The following is a 22434-nucleotide window of genomic DNA, read 5'->3' on the forward strand; positions in this document are numbered from 1 at the left end:
ATCGCCTGTCGACTTCTCCTCCAGCCTTCCTCAACCTCTCATCGACACACACTTCGACATTTATAATTCCTGGCAGCCGGTAGCATAGCTCGAAATCTCGACATGTGCAGCGCCGACGTTTTCCTGGCCATCCTGGCTGTTTTCTTCCCCCCGATTGCCGGTATGTCCATAACATGACCCTGCACCGCTCTGCAACCCATGCTAACCCATCTGGCCTACAGTGTGGATCAAGATCGGTCTGTGTTCCGCCGACTCGATCATCAACATCGCTCTCTGCTGTCTGGGCTACCTCCCGGGCCTGCTGCACGCCTGGTACATCATCCTGAAATATCCAGACGCCGAGGACTACGTCGACGGATACGAGCCGCTGGACGGGTCCGGCGGAGATGTTGAGGGCGCGCGTCGCGTGACCTATTACTATGTCAGTCGCCAACCGACTGCTCCCTCTCAGCCGAACAGGAGCTACGGTGCTACCAATACCTCTACGCCTCCCCAGGTCCCATCCAGTACCAGGCCCGTAGATGGCGGGAACCAAGGAAGTAGCAGCAATGGGCCATCCGGTGATAACCACCCTCCTACATATGCTGAAGCTGTCAAGGGAGACCATAAAGTGCAGACGCAAGAATAAGAAGAGCGTTTGTGGCAAGAATGTGGCAGGTGCTGTTGGGCGGATAGGATCGTACTGGAATTGGGAAATATGGAACCATAAGGTTCTACTGTATACTGGTTACCTTATTTGCATTATCCTTCCACGTGCAACCTATATATCATGTTAGGGCTTAATGACTACGTTTGTTTGTATATTTTATTTAAGAAAGCATTTAAAGATATCCATTTATCAATAATACAGATATATAAATCACAGCAAGCAGGGCAGAATAAAGAGAGATAGTGCGCCGTCCAATCACATGAGTGTATCTGGGTCCACATCGGAACAGCAATCAATAGAATTATCGTGTCTGCCAGAGCCGGCCAAGGCTCTCCAACAACAATCCAGCTTCATTATTTCCCTTGCTAGCTGTAGGGTCTCGCGAGCAATGCATTCGGCGCCATTGCTAATCCGGCAGTCGCTGCGAGCAAGTCCTGCTCTGGTGAGACCCAGCCCTCGGCGTCTACGATTCGCCCTGCCTCCCCCCCCTTCTCCGAACCAGCCTTCGCATTCCCCCGCACGAAGCTTCTCGATCTGCCTTCGCTGTCAATTTCGCAGTCAATCGAGACTGTATGCTACCAAAGAAGATGGAAAACCCGAGTTGGTCGAAGGCAAGCTGCGGGAAGAAGGGACTGCCTCTTCGAGCGATATCGACATGAACTCTCCGTCCTCCGTTGTTGGTGCTGCCAATAAGGAACACAGTCCACGCCCAGTGCTTGAAAAGAGCTCGACAAGTTCGACCGATAGCATAAATTATGAAGAAGAAAGTCTTCCCTCCGAGACGGAAGGCCGGCGGTCACAGTTGTCCAAGAAGTTTACAGATCTAATGGACAATCTGCAGTCGAATGTCTTCACTGCCGGTCAACGATTGAATGACCTGACTGGTTACTCGGCTATAGAACAATTGAAACAACAAATTGCTCTTCAGGGTATAGTTTCCAGAACGAATTGTCCCTGCTATTATGGAAGATAATTGACCATCTTACTCTACGATAGAAAGCCAGGTTGTGCAAGCCCGGTCGCTCATCCGACAAGCCAAAGAGGCATACTCTGCCGCGATTAATCGACGATCCGCCTCTCAACGCGAAGTAAATGAGCTCCTCCAACGAAAGCACGCCTGGTCACCTACAGATCTCGAGCGGTTCACATCACTATATCGCTCCGATCATGCCAATGAAGTCGCGGAAGCCGAAGCCCAAGAGGCCCTCGCCAAGGCAGAGCGCGAGGTCGAGGAGGTCAGCGCAAACCTCAACCGCAGTATTCTCTCGCGCTACCACGAGGAGCAAATATGGTCTGATAAGATCCGCAGAATGAGCACATGGGGGACGTGGGGCTTGATGGGGGTGAATGTGCTTCTATTTCTGATCTTCCAGATCTTGGTAGAACCGTGGCGCCGACGACGGTTGGTGAAAGGGTTTGAAGAAAAGGTCAAAGAGGCCATTGAAACCGAGGCGGTGCAAAATCGGGCTATTGTATCCGCATTAAGCCTGACCCCTGGTACTGCTACTGCTGCGGAGACTACTGTGGTTGAAGCATCGCTAGCAGCCTCATCTCCACAGGATTCTGATTCTGGTAGCAACACCGTTCCTCTACCCCATGAAGAGACCTCTCACCTAGGGCTTGTCTCGGATCCAATTGATGCCAGTCCTACCATATTATATCCTGAACCCATACCAGACAACAAGACCTTCTCAGAAAAGCTGGCCACAGTCTTGTCGCTTGGGTATTGGCGCCAGGTTACAGAGTTTCGTTTGAGCGATCACAGCGCCAACCTGACTCAGCGCGAGTTGACTGCGGTAGCTGTTCAGAGTGCCGCAGTCGGAGCGGCTGTGGTAGGCGTGCTACTCGCTATTCTTCGTCTACACTAGGACAAATAACCATAGCTCCCTAGACTTGCAGAGCCGTTGAATCCCCCGTATCAACCATCCTTGTATCAACCACCTGTGCGTCTAGCTCGTCACCAGCAAATGTAGATACGTGTACAGTACCCACTACCAATTGAAGCACCTTCTGTATATATCGAATCCTCCACGGATCTCGTATACACTAACGGATCTCGGGGGTTCTATTTGTATTGTAGTGACATCGATCTACGTGACCATTTCGTATCTAGGAGGCATCTTGGTGGTGAAACTCACACCCCCGGTCTGCCAAGCATGTAACCTTGTAATAGGATCTGCCATTTTGATAGCGATCGACGTTCGATCTGCAGGTCCTTAGCATCTGCAGAGTCGTTTTTAGATTGCCGGTTACGTACACGGTTAAATGAAAATGCCCATTGTGCAACAGCCGAGCGACGGACTCGAAGTCGTCCGGGAATCTTTGTCTAGATCGTTCAAATGTTCGGAACAAAGGAGAAAGATCGCGAACGGGAACGAGTTAAATCGCGAGCCAGCAAGGGAGGGCGTTCAAACAATGGAGATGCCCTCATCGAGCTGGCTTCAATTTGTAAGATAGCATTGTCCACTCAGCCTACTGTATAGCGCATGGAACAGCCGGGACAAAATCGGAGACAAAGCAGCCACTTAGCGCGTCTCCCAGTGCTGACATTGGCTTGGCTGGGCCCAAAACAAACTTTGGCATTTCAGGGTTCGTCATCTCGCGTCCAATAATAATCAATCAACATAATATTAAAAGAAAGAAAAAACGGCTGTTTTTAGCTTCACTCTTTGATCTTATTGTGACACATGGACTCTGTTAGCGATAAACTGTCTGCATTTATACTTATATAGAGTCGATTCTCATTCTTGGCCAGCTCAATTCGGTTGTTTTGGTTCATATTTTGGTTTTATTTCCCTTCTATCCACAATCCTTCTCCGATCTGCTTATCTAGTCCACGTCATTGTCTCGATCTCTCCTGCAAACGGTCAACCATCTCTTTGTTCCTCAATTGTCGGGCCTTCCTCTTTGGGCAGTCGCTAGGCATATATTGTACACTGTTGCTGAGCTTATTGACACCACCCACGTGCCATATCAGGCCCTATAAGATGTACGCCCTCTTTATTCGCTACCCTTCTTCGTCCTTCCTCCTCCTCCTTTAAATGCTGCTTCCCGCTGAACACTGATCGTTTTTTTTTTTTTACACAGTACACCATATTGCATGATCTATCATGAGAACGTCATCCTCGCACTACATGCAAGCCCATTCTGAATGGACAGAGCTGCAAGCCTTCCTCAGCTCTGATAAGCCTATAGTTATTGACGGCCATAGTCTAACTATTGCAGGAGTTGTGGCAGCTGCATTGTAAGCATCATAAATCTATACAAAACCCTATGCTAACTCTTCTCCCAGATATGGCAAGCATGTGGCGGTAACAGACGACCCCGCTATTCTCAATCGCGTTCAGCAGAGTGTCGATTTCCTTGATTCTGAGCTGAGGAGTGGCCGTACTGTATATGGCGTGACCACGGGCTTTGGCGGCAGCGCCGACACTCGTACTGATAAAGTCGAGAGTCTCCAGGTCGCTCTGCAGCAGCATCTCAATGTTGGCATCCTTCTTCCCTCTGACAAGGGGCAGCAATCCGACACTGCTCTCCAGGCGGAGGGCCTTCGATCACACGCCTTGCCAGTTCCCATTGTCAAAGGTATGATGATTATCCGTTGCAATTCTCTTATTCGAGGGCACTCCGGAGTGCGTCTGACTCTAATCAAAAACATTCTTACCCTGTTGGAGAAAGGCATGACTCCAGTTGTGCCGCTGCGTGGTAGCATCTCTGCGTCTGGGGATCTCTCAACACTCTCTTACATTGCTGGTATGCTCGAAGGTAATCCTGATGTTTTTGTTCGCATCGGGGATGAACACTGTTCTACTTATCTTTCCGCAGACAAGGCTCTTCAACGTGCTGGAATCCAGCCCATCACGTTGCACGCAAAAGAAGGCCTCGGTATCACCAATGGAACCTCACCTAGCTGCGCGGCCGGCTGCGTAGCAATCTACCAGGCCCAACAGCTTGCACTTATGACTCAGCTGCTCACTGCCATGGGAACTGAAGCTTTGCTAGGCACTGCACACAATTTTCATCCGTTTATCTCGGCTGCACGGCCACATCAGGGGCAGACTGAGGCTGCAGCTAACATTAGTCTTCTGCTTTCTGGGTCAAGACTGGCACCAGACAAGAACCCCGAAACCATCGGTCTTGCTCAAGATCGCTATGCGCTGAGAACTGCACCGCAATGGATTGGACCTCAGCTCGAGGACCTTGATCTTGCACATCGCCAAGTTCAAGCCGAAGTAAACTCCACCACCGACAACCCCTTACTAGATGTACAAACTGGGGCAATTCACCATGGTGGCAACTTTCAGGCCGTCTGCATCACCTCTGCCATGGAGAAGACCATGTCGGCGATGCAGATGCTCGGAAAGTTGATATTTGCTCAGAGTTCCGAGCTCGTTCACAATAAACTCAACAAGGGACTACCTCCGAACCTTTCTAGTGACGATCCGAGTCTTTCTTTCACCGCAAAGGGTTTTGATGTCAATATGGCCGCCTACATGTCCGAACTAGCCTATCTGGCTCACCCAGTGAGCTCTCACGTGCAGTCTGCTGAGATGCACAATCAGTCTGTCAACTCTCTCGCTTTACTCACTGCCCGCTACGCCCTTGAGGCAGTCGAATTGGTCTCACTCATGTCCGCCACGTACATCTATCTCCTTTGCCAGGCGCTTGATCTGCGATGCCTGCATTTCGAATTTGTCAAAACTGGCAAACCAGCCATTCGTCAACTTCTCCAGGACCAATTTGGCCAACTCGTTGCGGACAAGCTTTTTGACGATTTTGCCGAACGGTGCTGGAAGGGGTTGCTGGACAAATGGGAGAGCCTGTCACATTTGGACCTAGAAGATCGTGGAACAGTCACCGCCAAGGAGTCATTGGGAGATTTAGTTCATTCATTCATCCACGACCACGACGTGAAGGATACCTCATTTATCTCAGATTTCCTGCGCACTCTTGAGCAGTATCAGAAAACCGTGGGAAAGACGCTATACACGGTATACGGCCACACTCGTGACGAATTTTACAATAACCAAACCACGGCTAGTTATTTGAGCCCAGCATCTGCCAAACTGTACACTTTTGTTCGGAAGGATCTAAATGTCCCCTTTCACCGGGGATTGATTGATCACCCTACTGCCTCCGTGGCGACCAATGGTGAGCGAGGACCTGGGAAGATTCTGGGTACGCTCGCAAGTGAGATATACATGGCTATTAGAAATGGAAGATTGCATGGCCTGGTGATGGACGCTTTTACTGATCAACACCAGTGAGGAACACTGCCACATAGATTCTTTGCGATATAAGACGATTCCATGTTTAATGCTTTCCTAAATTTCACCCAAAGACTTCTCCGATACATCATACATGAGCCTTGATTCTCACTTCAAATCCTTACTCTTACCCATCATCCTTCCGACGATATTCCTTCTCTGCCTCTCATCTCTTATTCAAGGGTCAAGTTATAGATTATTATCACCTATGTGTATCCATATCATCCAATTTTTATTTTTGATCCATATCTTCCCATGACACATCTTACTGGAAATTATCCCTACTGATCAACGCTAGTCACGGATCTCATACAGGCTTGCTCTGCAAATAGTATAGTTAACTTGATAGTCATCTCTCTCTTCACCTTGCTTAGACCTTCCATTATTTCTCCCCCTCCCTCGCCTACAACATCTCTTGGTCTCAGCCTTCCTCATACATCTCGCCACATACTATCTTCTTTCTGGTGAGTATTTATCTCTCCTTTTAGCTTTTCATCCTTCACCTCTTCCTCGTTTTCACGTATCTCCTAATCTCAACTTTTCTCTTCCAATACCACTTGAGTTCTTAACACTTACCCATATCATTCTACCGAGCATCACCTCTCTTCCCACTGCACAGTACTTCACCCCCATTTCTTGACCTTGGATTTCCTTCCCTTGTAAATGATTCTCAACCTTTACTCATCTCCCTACTACCAAGTGTTCTTCGCTCCTTCTAATAACCTATTGGGCTAGGTGGCACAGTCTCACTCCCTCTTCACATACCCTCTCATCACTCAAAAGCTTAAAATACACATCCAGATCTTCCTCCCACTACCTATGGCCTCCGAGCCTAACAACACCATGGAAAGCGACATCCCGGCCAGCGAGGATTCCCGCAAGCGTGCTCGTGAGAGTATCTCACGAATCGCCGAATTTCGCAAAGCACAAATCCTACCCAATTCCCAAGATGCAGAACCCAGCAGGGATGACCAACCCACCGAGAATCGCGAGGTAGCAGATGATAATGAGCTATTTGTCTCGCAATCACCTGCTCCGAAACGCATTCGCCGCATACCTCTACTAAATAACGCGGAGGTCCGTGAGAGTATCGCGGTTGGTACAGCTAGTTACTATTCTAGCCATAAAGGATCTGGGCCTCGGAATGCCTTTCGTTCCTTGAATCCTAAGGGTGGCACTGCTTCTCGAAAGGAAAAACTCAAATCGAAAGCTAATGAAATCGACTTTGAAACGCTGTTCCGATCAGATATCATTACAGACGGCCAGGCAATTGCTGGGCTTCAGCCAATTCCCACATCTACGCTGGGTAATAAGGCAAAAGCTCTCGCTGAGTTGCTCGCTAGTATCCCAACATCTGATCGGGAGGAGGCAAAGCCAGACAAACAAGCCATACTAGAGGCCACCAGAAAGTTCGAACGGATGATCAGGAGTGATAAGGCGGGAGGTTGGAAACACCCTTCGTTGAAGACAAGTCTTTACCATCATCAGGTAAGCCCTATCATTTCAGGATGAGTTGTCTCGCGAGCTAACTTCTAGCTCAGCTTCTCGGAGCGGCATATATGGTAAGTGACATTAGGCTTTATGAATCTTACACGGCAACAGATCTGATTCCGATTCTAGCGAACCCGTGAAAAGTCACCTGAAATGCCTCGTGGTGGCATGCTCTGCGATGTCATGGGCCTTGGAAAAACAATTCAAACCTTGGGTGAGCATCCGTATAAGATATCTGAGGTAGCAACTCTGACCCCCTTTTTTTTTAAGCAAATATCGTTGACGGAGAACGGGTTTCACTGGATGACAATGCCAACACGACCTTGATTGTCGTACCTAGAGCTTTGATAGATCACTGGTAATGCATTTCTTCTTTCTTTCTGTATATCCCGTGGAGACATTGGCTAATGGCTTAAACAAATAGGAAGGTACAAATATCCACGCACGTCGAAGATGGTGTTTTGCGAGTTCTATACTGTCATGCAGGTAGTCGATTCGAAGCTAGTGATATGGTAGATACAATTTTGCGGAGCAACGTCATGTACGTCTTTTCCTAGGATTTTAATGTCACATTCGCCTTTGCTAATTGAACTAGACTCGCGAGCTATGATGAGATCCGCCGGTCGTACCCTAGAATTGCCAAGTCGGACTCCATGGATGACAAGCAAGCCCAGTTGCTCATTGAACAAGAATACAAGAAGAAGGCCGGTCCATTCCATCAGATTCGGTTCCGGCGCATCATCCTCGATGAGGGCCACCTGATTCGCAATCCAGAGTCGCAGGTCTCGATCGCCATTCGTGCTCTTCATGCTCATTACAAATGGGTTCTGAGTGGTACACCTCTACTAAAGTAAGATTGTTTTTTTTTGGTTCTTTTATCGGCGATTGGATATCTAACAGTGCGAAATAGTCACACCGGCGAGCTTTGGGCATACTTTAACTTTTTGGGGGTTCCTCATATTGGAAAATTCGCCAATTTCATCAAGAACTACTGCGATGTAAGATACAGTGACAATGCTATTGTATGAATGCTAACAGATTTCAATATTAGGGCAGTGATATTGCAAACCAACGCGTAGTCAATATCATTCGTGCAGTGGTCTTCCGACGTACACTTAAAGCCCGACTTTTCTCACGGCCGATCGTTATTCTTCCGGAAATCGCTGAAGTTACAGAAACTCTAGAGCCTTCTTTAATTGAAGAGGCTCTATACAACATGGTTGCGACGCAGTTCATTGATACTTTCAACTCTATGGCGGGCACGGAGGAGCAAGTGGGACAAAACCGGTGCTTCTTGACCATGCTAATGAGATTACGCATGTGCAATAGCCACCCCTTGATCATTCAAGAGATCCTCAAACTTATTTTGAGAAAGGATAGGAATGGTGAAGATAAGAACATGAAGAAGCTCGTCGATCTGGTCCCAGAAGATGCCGATCCGGAAGACCCAGATCGACTTTCCGTATCCCTCCTTCAGGGGCTCAGACAGCTAGGGAATGGCATCAATACCCATCCCACGACTTTAGATGGACCACTAAACGCAAGGTTTCAGAAGTTTGTTTACGATCTTAAGAGCGCGGGCAACCACGAAGAGTATGACGCAAGATCAAGATGCGTGCTCTGCGATGGTATTCCGACTCAGACCAAGGTGACGCCATGCATGCATCTCATTTGCGAAGAGTGTCTTTTAGCTCTGCGGGAGAACTCCAGTGACAATTCAGGTGGAGCTCCAGTGATGTGCCCTGCTGGCTGTGATATTGAGGTGGTTGGTGAGGAGTCGCATACTATGAGCCCCGGTATCCTCAGTTCCAGTTTCAAAACAGTAGGAGCTAGAGGGAGATCTCATGCCATAGATATCATCTTGGGCAACTGTACGGCCAAGGAGAATGATAATGACATTGACTGGGTTCGTAATGCAGGGGGAGAAATGCCTAGTACAAAAGTCACAGCGGCGCGCAGGATTATTCATAAATGGGTTACAGAAACAAAGGAAGACGTGCCGTCAGCAAGGAACAAGATTGTCATTTTCACGCAATTTCGAGACATGGTCACCATTTTCGAATTCATGTGTCAGCAAGAAAAGTGGAGGTCTTGCAGAGTAAATGGGCCCCTTCCCCAATCGCTTTCTTCTTTTATTAGCTTTCCACAAGGCCTGAGCTGACAGTTGATTTCCTTCGCAGTTGACCGGCGATATGACCTTTCCCAGTCGCAAAGAGAGCATCAAAGAGTTTGCCAAAGAAACTGGGCCGCAGGTCATGATCGCATCTTTGAAAGCTGGCGGTATTGGTCTAGACCTCACCATGGCCAACAAATGTATCCTCATTGAGCCCTGGTGGAACGATGCTATGCAACAACAAGCTTTTTGCCGTCTGTTCCGCATTGGGCAGCAGCGCAAAGTGCAGATCGTAAAGCTCATTATGAAAAACACCATTGATACGTACATGACAGACATGCAGAGTGAGAAAAATGCGGAAATTGACGGTGCCATGGGTGAGATGGCTTTGGCCGGTCGCAATACTTCCAAGGAGGTGCTGGAGATGTTTGGTGAGGTTGAGTGTTTGCAGGGGGGTGGATTGAGAGTCAATCGTCGCCGAGAGTAAGGAGGTTGGTAGATTTGGGGTTGGATATGGTTTTGACATATGGAACGGGGGTGCTTCAGAAAATCATATTTTTATCATCATATCATTATTTTATTAAATCGCGGGATTGGTACAATCGACCTCCGGAGGGAGCCCGATCATATTATTCTTACTTCTTATTTCATTTGATTTTAAGAAATTAGCATCCGGAGCTCTCCCGATCATTTTATTATTATTTCTTATTTCAATGGATTTTAACAAAATCGGCATCCGGATTGGGTTATATAGCAGTGGGATTATGACTTTACTGGAGGAACGTGCAACAATCGGAAATAATATTAATATTATCGACTCATAGCCAACATCAACTCGTAGATATTAAACGTCTGTAGTCTGGTAAACATGGGTATCAGAACAGACTAGACACCGAACAATATAGATAGTAGATAGTAGAGTAAAGGAATAGGAATGATTAGTAGTAGATTTTCTCCTTGTAAATCGGAGGGCGCGCCTTGTCGACGTTCCACTGCAGTTTGCCCTTTTCGTCGATCCAGGCATCCTCGTCGGTGATTGGGATCACGCGGGAGGTGTGCTCGACTTCCTGCTTGCTGATGCCAGTCTCGTCGTGCGGAATCCAGAGTAAAGGCAGGGTAGATGTGATCGCAGGATGAAAGTATGCATCGCGTTCTACCTCAGTCGGATATTCAGGAACCTCGAGGTGAGCAGGGACAAGGCGACGCAGGGTAGCGTAATCGGTATACTTGTCTGGACGGAGGAACTTGACGAGGAAGTTGGGCTTCTTGTGCGGCGCGGGCAAGGCGGTAGGGTCGACTGCGCCGTTCTCGGCATCGTCGACACCGTTGTTCTCGCCATTGATTTTGTCGGCGGGGATTCCAGTGACTGCGTCTGATCCGTCGGTCGTCGTGTGGCCCAACTTGCTGCGAGTCTCAGTAAGGAGTGCTTCCTCTTCGGCTTCGAGGTTCTTTGGGAGGTAGTTGATCAATGGCTCGAGTGCTGAATTCAGAGAGACGTGGTAGAGGATAGCGAAGATCAGGAAAATGATCATCAAGACCAAAGGTCCAGTTCCCACTGGCTGATCAGCGGCGGCAATTGCAAACAACCCGATCAGACAGATCATTGCCAAGTAGCATCCCACGAGCAAATGCTGAAGGGCACGAGGGTATATTTTGCCCTGAGTGTCGATGTTTGAATTCGAAACGTAAAGGAAGTTGTAGCGGAAGGCAAAGTAGAACAAGTACAAGCCAATAGTAGCAAACCCTAGAACCAAAGGTGCAATGATGGAGTAGGTAATGGCTTCAATTGGGTTAATACAGGTGTCTCGAGATTGTCATTGGGAGGGCAACTTACCAATCACAGCGAGAAGTGACAACGGTGGGAGAACAGTTCCCCAACCGACTCCACCCAGAGAAGCCCATCGGTTGTACAGCTTACGCGGAGACGAATCGAAGAATTTGCCAAGTATTTTGCCAACAACGAGACCAGCAATGGCGAGAAGGCCACCAGCCGTGAATGTCAACCCTTGAAGTACAATATAGGAAATGTAGAAGTTGGAGGCTTTCGGCAAATTCTCGGCCAGCAAGGACGCCGCTGAGGAAGGATTGTCAATGATTTTTTCCACAACAGCAGAAGCAGAAGATGTGATAGTGGTGACCAGGAAGACTTGAACGACTTGGAAGCCAAAGTAAGCGTTTTGAGTCCATAATTCCACTGCTGCGGCCGTTGGAGCACCTCCGAGTTTTGCGCACACTATCACCAGTCAGTTGCGAGATCAAGAATAAAGAAGCACAGACTTACATCGAATAATGATTGGCAACAAGGCCATGAGAATCGCCAGCAAAACCGAAGGCAGCAAACCAGTAATGACACCACGAATGAAGGTGGGAACGCTGTTGATAAAGCTGAGCCAGGGCAGTTTCTGGATAAGGCTGTCGATGTTGGAAATAGATCCCACAAATGCAACAGGGATAGCCCAGAAGATGATCAGAACGCAGATGAAAGCAACGGTGGCAAAGTTGCGCACAACACGCTCCCACCACATGATACGGAGGTTGGACCAGATAATTTGAGTCGGATCAACACCAATGTAACGGGGGGACATATGGAGAGGCACGTTGTGGGTAACGGATTGATAGGCTCCCTGAGCACTGTTCTGGTTGTAGAACTCAACAAAAACGGTAGAAACCTTCTTAACATCACCTGCACGGTGCTTGGCCTGCAATTCCTCAATTTCAGGAGTCAATTTCTCGATCTCAGCACGGGCCCAGTTGATAGTATCAACCTTCTTTCCAATCAAAAACTTCAAGCGGTGGGTAGGGCGATCCTTCTCCTTCACCCATCGTGACGCAATGGACCCAGATTCGGCATCACCAGTTGGAAGTTCTACTTGCTCCTCGGGAACGTCGCCATTCTTTTTCAGAGCCTTGAGACGCGCTGCATTGGCTTGCTTGATCAAAGAAGTCTCGGCACCTTCGAGCTTCATGGCGGCGGCATCCCTGTCCTTGACCTTTTCTTCAAGCTTGCTAACGTCAGTCGCGATCCAAACATTTTTCACCTGCTCGTAGCCAAACATGCGACGAAGCTTCTGTTCATCGAGATAATCCTGGGGAACAGAGGTGAACATGACAGTCCGCGACGACATACGAGCGGCATACGCTGGGGCGAAGGCGTAGGCTTGGCGCAAATTAATATAAAAGATGCTCTCGCGGGTGACAAGGTAAAAGACAAAGGCTGCAATTGTTAGTACCAAGAATCAGCTTAGAAGACCTGATTATGCTGACCTAGGAAGATCCATGCAACGAACGCGTGAGCAAAGTATCTGGCCTTGTTTTGAACATTTGACATGGTGAGAATTTCGAATTGTGTCAAACCAGCACCGCCAGTAGCGTTGACCGGGAATAGGATGGGCCAGGTAATGCAGCATCCGACAAAGCAGGTAATAGAGATCAGTTTAAGGTAGCGCAGCAGCAGATACGCGTCCAGCGAGTGATGCTGCAAGACGTAGTAATCAGGCAGTTTGTACATGGAGGTAACCCAGTTGAAGAGGCCGACGGGTGAAGATGGAGTCCGCTCATATTCACGCAGAGTGCTCAGGAAGGTACGCGGTGCGTAGTAGCGGGTATATTTGCGACGGAGAAACACAAAGGCAAGGATCATGACGACAGCGATTATCAACGTCGGCACGAGAGTTGAGACGAAACCCGAGAGGCCGGTAGGAGCATCTTGAGTGTTATCCTGGACAGATCAGTTGGTGTGCTCTGTTTTAACCGTATCTCTTCTAATTCCTTTCTCTGGAATGATGATATCTTGGAATTGGGACTTACATCTCTCGTGACAAGGGTGTTCAGGCCCGACAGGCCACGGCGGAGAAGCGTCATGGTGGATTGAAAGCGTGTAGAGACGCAATGGCAGTTACAGTGAAAGAAAGAGTCCGCTTGCCATGCGACAAATCCAACAGCGCAAGTCGCGTGCAGAGGAGAGAGCTGAAAATATAGGCGTGAGCAGAGGGCGAAAACAAGGCAGGAGGTCCCGAATTTTGCAGGAAGAACGGCAATTGGAGCTAGTCCAGTACAAGCTCGGGGGGAATACAGAAGGGAAAGTCTAAAGAGCGACTATTGGCGCGATGAGCAGACCTGCGAGGTCTCGAGTGGGCGAGAGGGGCGGGCTGCCAGCTAACAATCGAGCTTGGATTGTTGGTGGGCGATCGGAGTGGCTAGGGCAAAGTTAAATATGGACCCGAAACGCGACTGGAAGAAGGGGTAAAAAAGGCAGAAGGAGTACGGAGAAAAGGGTGATTGGGTTCTGCAAGCCCACGAGAGGCTGTTATAGCGATAATCATCCACATATGGAGGCGGCGATGACATCGTTGCCAGAGGTGGCCGTAAACGGCACAGTGTTTCTTGGTCGTCGACATCATCGACAGGGATGGAAATCGATCGAGGGCCGTGCTGCAACGCCGAGTCGATCTGCGCTGGCCCAATGGGAGGCGCGGTTGAAATTTGGGTCAGCCCAATCCTCGCAATTTTGCTGGATGTTTTTAGTATGCTGCGACGTAGCAAAGAGGAGAGTACAGTACGTGACGACGATGGCCCATGCAGACCGTCCTACCGAGCCAGTGCAGCTTCATCTTTTGAGGCTGGTTCTCGTGTTCTGTGTTTTTCGCCACGTCGCACAGCCACAACCTGCATTCCGATGCAGCAATCATGCAGCTAATGGCCTCCATGGTCGCGATAGGGAGGAGAGGAGAGTAAACAGGCGACTGCCGTGGGGGCAGCAATCTCCCTCGGCATGCCCGACCCAGCCACAGTGGGCACCAGCCACGGTCACCTGTTCAAGCTAATTCCTGCTCAACAAATCACAAGAACAGGTCGTACTTAGTATACGACTAGAAGAGAGACATACGGAAGGTTCCCAGCCCTGCTGGCCGATCGAACGGAGATGGGCCGAACAGATAGTGCTGATACTTAGTCGGCGCGTGGAGAAATTTGTCATTGACTCATTGAACACGATGAGTTTTTTTTTTTTTTTTTTTTTTTTCTTTCATTTTTTTGGACCAGAGTGTATTTTCAATTGTCTCTACCGCATGTGAACGCTGGTCCACTAAAGAACTACTCAGTACACGTAATTACCACCGCGCGACTCACGATCAGCGCGCTGAGAGCAACAACCATCGCTGGATCGGAATTGAATAATGCCTAGCGTCGACAGACCCAGTGCATCTTTCCTATTCCATTCTCGGAACAAAGCGTCGCCAGGATCGCTTGATCAGATCTACATTGATCATTACGAAGTTTGGGTCTAGTCAGATACGAGGATGCATGGGATGTTTGATCATTCTCCGTCCTCTGTTGACTCTTAATTCATACAATTGTTTGGTTATCCAATAATGATCTCCCATTGCTACTCCCAGCTACAGTCGTTCTTGGCGTTCGTCACTAGGTGTGTAGCCAATCTCAATGGAACCTCATATATTGCGTCATTGCGGACTCGATGTTCAGCAATGTCGCTCCATACCATCGACAGTCGACGCATTTACTCATTTACTCGTTATGCGCGGTTCATGAAACTGTCAATGCAAACTGGATCACCGGTTCATCCCATACACCGCGCTGTTAAGGTCCCCTTCAAAGTCATCCACAAGATTAACGGGGGGGATCAGCATCAAATAGCCCAAAAGCGTCTCATTGAACCGGAATTGCAAATCTGGAGGCAGCTTCTTGTGTATGTTAAGAAGCTCATTGGTTTGCCAAGCCCGATCAGGCTGTCTCAAATCGGCGTCGTAACTTTCCTCCACCAAGAAAAACATGAATGATTCACACGCCGGGTTGCGGTCAAGTTCACGGTCCCGGATGATCTGGTGCAGATGGTCGAGGAAACGGGCTGTTTGGTTTCTCGATGCCCGATAGTGATACAGCGCAAGCACAATATATATGAGTGCTGCAGTTCGTGACCGCTCCATCGTCGGTGTGTTCTTGTTCACCACATAATTTCGGCTTTCCATGGGAACCTGGCTAGGCCGGGGTCCGCTCGACAACAATTGATACAATGGGCTATCGAAATGAAAGGTTGTCGCACGCTGTGGAACATCGGTCAGGTAGTCCTCGGCCGTCTGCTCTATCATGACCCGATCACCCGTACGCAGGAAGTCCACGAGCTTCAGCTTTTCATCCATACCAATACCCATCGAGGGCGGGCTCATAACGCACAGAATGAAAAAAAGAAGAGAACGGCAAGTCGTATCCATAGGCTGTGTCTTGCGATAGAGTTGTATATTCTTCGCTTCCCGCGCATATTGCTGCGCCTTGTGCTTGTCTCCGAACCTTTCTTCCTGAAGCATCAGTCCTGTAAATGTCAAGCACAAGGAATCATCATCAAGCTCAGAACCACCAGGGCTCGTATTGCTCAAAGCCTGTTGCACTCGCGAATCGTAGTATTGAATCATTCGGTCATTTGGCGTGCCGTCTAGATGTGGTTTCCATCGAGCACAATAACCTAAAACAAGTGCTTCAAAGGTAGTCCGATGACTTATTGCCGCCCTGAAAGCTTTTTCTTTCAGATGTAAATTCTGACCCGACCAATAAGTCAACCGAGAAACGAACAAATCGTACAAATGATCTTCGGCCCAAGCCACATTGTGGTCCACTGGCACGGTCATGAAAGGGTCATCCCGGAAGCCATCTAACACTGTCCTCGGGCTGGGGAGACGTTTATATTGATCTATTTCGGCATAAGAGACAGAATGCCTTGGTGTTGCAGCCTGCCAGCAACAGCAGCAGTCAGCCTTTGGCTCAGAGCAAATTGATTGAATGCTTCTTACCATGAACTCACTGTCAATTGGCACTTCACTAACCTCCCTGGCATTCGGACTGGACTTCTTCATCCACGGAAATACACGAGGTTCACGCCGAGACTCTCTGTCTGACTGGTGGGTCAACATGGTCTGTTTTTTCTTAGCCTGAATATGATGACGCATCACGTGGGCGCGCTTTTCTCTCGTTGAAGCACCAGAGTCAACAAAAAAGAACGCCTGGCTCTGTCCATGCTGACCAGCTGCTGCTGCCGAGCGTTTCCTCGGTCTCGGTGACTTCGTCAAGCCATTGCTAAGCTGGTCTATCCGATAGCAGAGGGTCAGTGGCAGCTTCTTGTCACTGTAGTCGGCCGCTGTACCTTGTGGTATTGTAGATGAAATGGTATGCGTAACACTCTCCATCTCCTCGCCGCTCTGTTCCATATCCCGCTTTCTAAATGATCTAATCGTGCATCGGGCGAATACTGAATGAGCGGAACGGTTGCTTCACTCGCACCGTCCTGTTGAGCAATTGACTGACACCAATATAAGACTTGAACTCGAGATCTCATTCGAGGTATCTACGTTGTCAGGTCGTCGGGTGTCGACATTTGACAGATAATTATCATCCGGTGTCGATATTAAAGAAATGGTCAAATTGGGGTATATATTTCAGTCTGATGAGCACCAGATAACTGCCCTTTTCAGCAGTGCATGCGAATGGCTTGCTCAATAAGTCTGATGCGTAAAAGAAGTTCAGAGCAAGTAATCTTATTTCATCGGCAAGATGACAGAACAAGGTGCATGAGACCACGAGCGCCCCATTGGCTATGTCTGGGACAACGCGCCACCAGGCTATCTGTTGTGTACGTAGTCCATTAGTGTATGGGAGCAAATCCCGGTCTAGGCAGCCGGTCGAGAGAGAGCTGGGCACTCCCTTCGTCGGCAAGTTGGCTTTGTGGCTTATGGTGTGCCGGGTGTGTGTGCACTGTACCGGTTGGAGCTAATAGTTGAGATCGGCTTCAACGTAGAAGCAGAAAGGCAGGAGACAGTCCAGACCTCTTACCCTTTTGAGCTAGTCGGCCCCGTGATTGGGCCTGTGCCCTGACCGGCAGCCTGAGGCAGGGCTCCCGGGTGGATTACAGGTCAGCCCGCTTCCGGGTGTCAGTCGCAGTCGGTCCGAAAGAGGAAGCTGGTTGCCACTCTGCTTACATGCAATGCCCTGATCCGGACTAGCCCCGTATTATGTATTGCCACAAATACTGTGTTGTATTTTTCAATACCTGTTGCCGCATTATTTTCGCCTTCCCAAAAGGTAAAACCACTTTACGCGTCGGACCGGGAACTACTTTCTCCCGGCTACGCGACGCGTCTTTGTCGCGTCTCCTTGGAAATTCTGAACAGCTCTCTCCTGCCTTCAAAACGAGCACTTGGTCGTTGATATCTTCACTTCTGCCGTGCTTTGATCAAAATACGCTCCTTTAACAAACAGGCATACGCAGATAATATATCCCTCTGAATTTCGACAATCCATATCCACCGTATTCTGGTGGCCCAGCATGTCTTCCCTCTTCGAGGCCGTCCTGCAATCTGAGGCCGGAGCGAATGCCAGTCCCCGCGCACAATGGCATCAGCCAGACCACCCATCCAGCTCTCGTCCACAGCTGTTATCAGAGAGCAATGCGCCTATGAGTGATATGCAAGCACTTCCAGATGATGAAATCGTCGGTACAACAAATGGCGCCATCAACCGTCTTCGGAATCCATACGCAACTGCGCCCGCCCCAGTTCGTGACGTCGCGGGAGAGAAGGTGCAGCAGGCCTTTGAAGAACTGCTTGAGACATACATAGAAGACCCTATGTCATCAGCACCGGCCCCATCCTCAGCAACCTATTTCGGGGACAAGTACTACGTCGCGCAAATCAAAGGCATGGCGATGTTCGAATTGTCCACGTTATATGTGGATTACACACATTTGACCTCTGTGGATAACCAAATCCTGGCCGATGCCATTGCCAATCAATACTACCGATTCCAACCCTTCCTCATTCGAGCTCTCCACAATCTTATTGCCAAATACGAACCCGATTATTTTGCGTCTCACCGCCAACCGACTAGCAATGCCTCACAGCCTGGGTCGTCTGTCTTTGCAGCTAATACGAGTGCCAGTGATACCCAGAGCGGGGACTCAGCATTCAAGAAGAAGACACTACATCAACAGACTGATAGAGTATTCTCGCTAGCATTCTACAATTTGCCACTTGTCTCCCGGCTGCGACAATTGCGAACATCACATATTGGAAAGTTACTCTCAATTTCAGGGACAGTAACGAGAACGTCAGAAATTCGCCCCGAGTTATCCCTCGGCACCTTCATCTGTGAGGGATGCCGAACACCAGTCCCGAATATTGAGCAGACTTTTAAATACACCGAACCATCTCAGTGCCCCAACCCAACTTGTGGTAACAGAGTTGGCTGGCGTCTTGATATTGGCAAGAGTACTTTTATCGACTGGCAAAAGATTAAATTGCAAGAATCATCTCATGAAATCCCCACTGGCAGCATGCCACGTACAATGGATATCATCGTCCGAGGAGAAATGGTTGATCGAGCAAAAGCCGGTGAAAAATGTATCTTTACTGGAACACTGATTGTTGTCCCCGACGTAAGCCAACTCGGGTTACCAGGTGTGCGACCTGAAGCAAACCGTGACAATGGCGCTTTCCGTGGCGGTGACATCGGAGGCGGAGGCGTTTCTGGCCTGAAGTCACTGGGAGTGAGGGATCTGACTTATCGCCTGGCTTTCCTTGCCTGCATGATTACACCGGACTTAACAACACCCGGCCAACAGACCAACCAGCACCTCAGTGGCCAGTCTCACAATATTTTGGCTTCGCTTAACCAGAATGACCAATCATTCGAGGGTGAGGATCATGCACAGGAGGCTTTACTGCAAACCATGACTCCGGCAGAAGTCCAAGAGCTGAAACAACTAGTTGAGAGTGAGCATATCTATCAACGACTAGTCAACTCCCTTGCTCCAATGATCTACGGTCATCAATCGATCAAAAAGGGTCTTCTTCTTCAATTGATTGGTGGTGTTGGTAAGAGTACCGAACAAGAAGGCATGCAGCTTCGTGGTGATATCAACATTTGCATTGTTGGTGATCCCTCGACAAGCAAGAGCCAGTTTTTGAAGTATGTACCTTCTACTACCTATTTCCTGAAATGAGTATATTAACAACGATTAGATATATTTGCTCCCTCCACCCACGCGCCGTCTACACAAGTGGTAAAGCCTCATCAGCAGCCGGGTTGACGGCTTCGGTTGTCAAGGATCCCGAGACTGGAGAGTTCACAATTGAAGCTGGTGCTTTAATGTTAGCTGTAAGTGTTATCCTTGTGCAAGTGAGAATTCCAAGACATGGCTAACGCAACTCCCAGAATGGAGGAGGTATCTGTGCTATCGACGAGTTCGACAAAATGGATATTGCGGATCAGGTTGCCATTCACGAAGCTATGGAACAACAGACAATTTCCATCGCTAAGGCTGGCATTCACACAACCCTGAATGCTCGGGCATCCATTCTTGCCGCAGCCAATCCTATTGGTGGCCGATACAACCCAAAGACCACATTGCGGGCAAATCTGAATCTTAGCGCCCCTATCATGAGTCGATTCGATTTGTTCTTTATTGTGCGTGATGAGCCGAATGAGCAAGTTGATCGTAACCTCGCAACTCATATTGTCAACGTCCATATGAACCGAGATGAAGCCGTCGAGCCCGAGATCAGTACTGAACTCCTCCAGCGTTACATTCGACTAGCCCGAACATTCAAACCCGTCTTTACAGAAGAAGCAAAGGCGGTCTTGGTAGAGAAGTACAAAGAATTGCGAGCCAATGACGCGCAAGGAGGAATCGGAAGGTCTTCTTACCGCATTACCGTCCGTCAATTGGAATCGCTCATTCGTCTCTCTGAAGCTGTGGCCAGGGCCAACTGTGTAGAGGAGATTCTTCCTAGATTCGTTCGCGAAGCATATAACCTCCTCCGCCAGAGTATCATTACTGTTGAGAAAGACGACGTGGAGGTCGACGACGAGGCAGATGATGAACCGGCTCCACGCCAGGATGGTGACGACGATATGACCGATGCTCGTGATCGTGATGGTGATAGCCCTATGGGAGACGAGGATGAACCAGCCCAAGCGACGCAAACACAAACACCTCGGCAGAAGACAAAGATTACGTACGACAAGTACATGAAGATTCTCAATCTTCTCGTTCGACGGGTCAACGAGGACGAAGCGAAGAACGGTGAAGGCGTTGAGCACAATGAATTAGTGACCTGGTACTTGGAGAATATTGAGTCTGAACTAGATAGCCAGGAGGATCTGGATCGGGAACGCGATCTTGCTGAGAAGGTGCTGAAGCGGATGGTGAAGGTTAGTTATTCTTCTACTATTTCTGTGAGATCAAATCAACTGACGTCGCAATATAGGATAATATTCTCATGCCTATCCGTGGCCAAGGTCTTGCAGATGATATACAAGATCAACAACAGTCGACATCGAGGCTTGTGTATGTGCTGCATCCTAACTGCGCGATTGAGGAAATGTAAAATGCTGTCACGTTAATAATGCATGTAATCATGAATGATGTTAGCTCATAGAAGCGATAGTATTGATGTTATGATTCATATTCAATTTGATCTCGGAGTGCCCTCCGGATGCAGATTATGCTAAACCCGGATGAGTCTGAGAAATTAAACAAGAAATAATGATGATGATGATGATAACAATATAATCGGGTGCCATAAGTCGTACGAATACTTATTTCCGCATCTTCGCAAAAAACAAGCCTTTTATTCAATATTTCCAGATGTCTGAAAAAGTCGGTAATATTACCCCGAGTGCCTCCGAGTCCACCATACCAGAAATACGGCCGTATACGGGGAAAATAAAAATCAAAATCTGACCAATCATGGGACCAATCATGGGACGGAGCTTTGCATATTTTCAATTTCGTGCATGCAATGATGCCTGGATCATTATCCGGTTCTGGCTCTAGCGCTAGGCCCACTATGGCGACTGCTAAGACCTTACAGGACTTAGTGCTGGGCTAAGCATGCTGGGAATAAGACTCGCTGGATACTTCCTAATGGAGTACGAAGTCATGGAGTACGTCATGGTCCAATTCTACGTGAATACAATGTGATATACTTCCTAACTTGATAGCAATTGGTAAACGAGTACTGATATATTATTATTAGCAGTAGTATGGTGTAGAATTATCACGTACATGTAGTAGTCTTCATGATAAATTCCGTAGTTCTCTCCTGTTTAGGTAACTACTCCGCCGCTTAACAGGGTACACTACCCACGTTATGACCCAACCCAACCCTTCCTTACCCTAGAGCCCCAAGTATAGAGGAATCAATCAGCCTGTGATTAGTCTGTTGTGATCTCAAATTATTCTGGAATTCCCCGAATCATTTACCGTCTATTCAACAGAATACTCAAAATCAAACTCGAATTCCACTAGGAGAAGGTCAACATTTGAAATGGGAGGAGGGTCCGACAGGAAGCAAATTTCGGGGGATGTGATTGGTTGGTTCGGTTTTGCCATCACATCTGTCAATTGTTGATTGTAGAATTATCGATTTCGCTACAAATAAGTCGTCAACTGATCAATTGTTGTATACATATATAGAGATATATTGTCATAGCACGGTATCCTACCATATTGAGTTCAGTCAGAATGGGTGAGGGGTGATCTTCCCTGTACATGCAATAACACCCCCCTCCATAGTCTCAGAGCTCCTCATCCGGATATCCCAAAACAGAAATAAGAGTGTGGCACAGACGCGGTGGCCTTCCGGAACGAGCCTGGTCCCTAAAAGAGGGGTTGAGAAAATGCCAAAACATCCTATTCTCGAGCTCCCTCTTATCTCCCGAAGAAAAAAGAAAAAGAAAAATGCAGCCTGGCAGTGTCAACTACGGGAAATGTGATGTCGTGTAACCATCTTGCCGGATTTTGAATAACCATAAAAAACTAATAAGAAGCGACACTCTACTGAACAGTCTGGACTGAGCGGAGGTCAATCCATTCCCATTTCAGTAAATAGCCTAAAACTATCTAGCCT

At 48.4% G+C, this 22434-nt stretch overlaps 8 protein-coding genes across 8 annotated transcripts; 6 read left to right on the top strand and 2 right to left on the bottom strand.

Annotated features, from left to right (window-relative positions):
• Nucleotides 1-102: 102 nt before the first annotated feature.
• BGW36DRAFT_284450 (putative stress response RCI peptide) lies at nucleotides 103-628 on the top strand (the record flags this gene model as incomplete). Its single annotated transcript, XM_046210239.1, has 2 exons — nucleotides 103-160; nucleotides 222-628. The coding sequence occupies 2 exons, from the start codon at nucleotides 103-105 to the stop codon at nucleotides 626-628; spliced, it is 465 nt and encodes a 154-aa protein (XP_046078053.1).
• Nucleotides 629-970: 342 nt separating this feature from the next.
• On the top strand, nucleotides 971-2805 carry BGW36DRAFT_456896 (Mdm33 family-domain-containing protein). The gene is made up of 2 exons (XM_046221946.1): nucleotides 971-1578; nucleotides 1646-2805. The coding sequence occupies exons 1-2, from the start codon at nucleotides 1038-1040 to the stop codon at nucleotides 2515-2517; spliced, it is 1413 nt and encodes a 470-aa protein (XP_046078054.1). The 5' UTR covers nucleotides 971-1037; the 3' UTR covers nucleotides 2518-2805.
• Nucleotides 2806-3282: 477 nt separating this feature from the next.
• On the top strand, nucleotides 3283-6279 carry BGW36DRAFT_310989 (putative phenylalanine ammonia-lyase). The gene is made up of 3 exons (XM_046212466.1): nucleotides 3283-3638; nucleotides 3737-3893; nucleotides 3942-6279. The coding sequence occupies exons 2-3, from the start codon at nucleotides 3760-3762 to the stop codon at nucleotides 5914-5916; spliced, it is 2109 nt and encodes a 702-aa protein (XP_046078055.1). The 5' UTR covers nucleotides 3283-3638; nucleotides 3737-3759; the 3' UTR covers nucleotides 5917-6279.
• Nucleotides 6280-6759: 480 nt separating this feature from the next.
• Nucleotides 6760-10007, top strand: BGW36DRAFT_421993 (SNF2 family N-terminal domain-containing protein; the record flags this gene model as incomplete). The annotated part of the gene is made up of 9 exons (XM_046219640.1): nucleotides 6760-7404; nucleotides 7458-7478; nucleotides 7537-7621; nucleotides 7678-7765; nucleotides 7832-7948; nucleotides 8003-8257; nucleotides 8318-8405; nucleotides 8459-9505; nucleotides 9588-10007. 9 exons carry the CDS (start codon nucleotides 6760-6762, stop codon nucleotides 10005-10007), a joined length of 2766 nt encoding a protein of 921 aa, XP_046078056.1.
• Nucleotides 10008-10458: 451 nt separating this feature from the next.
• On the bottom strand, nucleotides 10459-13381 carry BGW36DRAFT_421994 (putative DUF221 domain protein; the record flags this gene model as incomplete). The annotated part of the gene is made up of 5 exons (XM_046219641.1): nucleotides 10459-11300; nucleotides 11355-11753; nucleotides 11802-12734; nucleotides 12785-13238; nucleotides 13328-13381. The coding sequence occupies 5 exons, from the start codon at nucleotides 13379-13381 to the stop codon at nucleotides 10459-10461; spliced, it is 2682 nt and encodes an 893-aa protein (XP_046078057.1).
• Nucleotides 13382-13614: 233 nt separating this feature from the next.
• BGW36DRAFT_13417 (uncharacterized protein) lies at nucleotides 13615-14484 on the top strand. The gene has a single exon (XM_046209378.1). The coding sequence runs from the start codon at nucleotides 13849-13851 to the stop codon at nucleotides 14341-14343; it is 495 nt and encodes a 164-aa protein (XP_046078058.1). The 5' UTR covers nucleotides 13615-13848; the 3' UTR covers nucleotides 14344-14484.
• Nucleotides 14485-14891: 407 nt separating this feature from the next.
• BGW36DRAFT_13456 (uncharacterized protein) lies at nucleotides 14892-16966 on the bottom strand. Its single transcript, XM_046209384.1, has 3 exons — nucleotides 16832-16966; nucleotides 16671-16753; nucleotides 14892-16613 (listed from the first exon to the last, which is right to left on the bottom strand). Exons 2-3 carry the CDS (start codon nucleotides 16732-16734, stop codon nucleotides 15088-15090), a joined length of 1590 nt encoding a protein of 529 aa, XP_046078059.1. The 5' UTR covers nucleotides 16735-16753; nucleotides 16832-16966; the 3' UTR covers nucleotides 14892-15087.
• Nucleotides 16967-17595: 629 nt separating this feature from the next.
• BGW36DRAFT_367579 (MCM2/3/5 family-domain-containing protein) lies at nucleotides 17596-21090 on the top strand. Its single transcript, XM_046214884.1, has 4 exons — nucleotides 17596-19489; nucleotides 19543-19678; nucleotides 19736-20734; nucleotides 20791-21090. Exons 1-4 carry the CDS (start codon nucleotides 17850-17852, stop codon nucleotides 20908-20910), a joined length of 2895 nt encoding a protein of 964 aa, XP_046078060.1. The 5' UTR covers nucleotides 17596-17849; the 3' UTR covers nucleotides 20911-21090.
• The last annotated feature ends 1344 nt before the right edge of the window (nucleotides 21091-22434 follow it).

This window comes from Talaromyces proteolyticus, assembly GCF_021365285.1.
Source record: "Talaromyces proteolyticus strain PMI_201 chromosome Unknown BGW36scaffold_1, whole genome shotgun sequence".
Lineage (NCBI taxonomy): Eukaryota > Fungi > Ascomycota > Eurotiomycetes > Eurotiales > Trichocomaceae > Talaromyces > Talaromyces proteolyticus.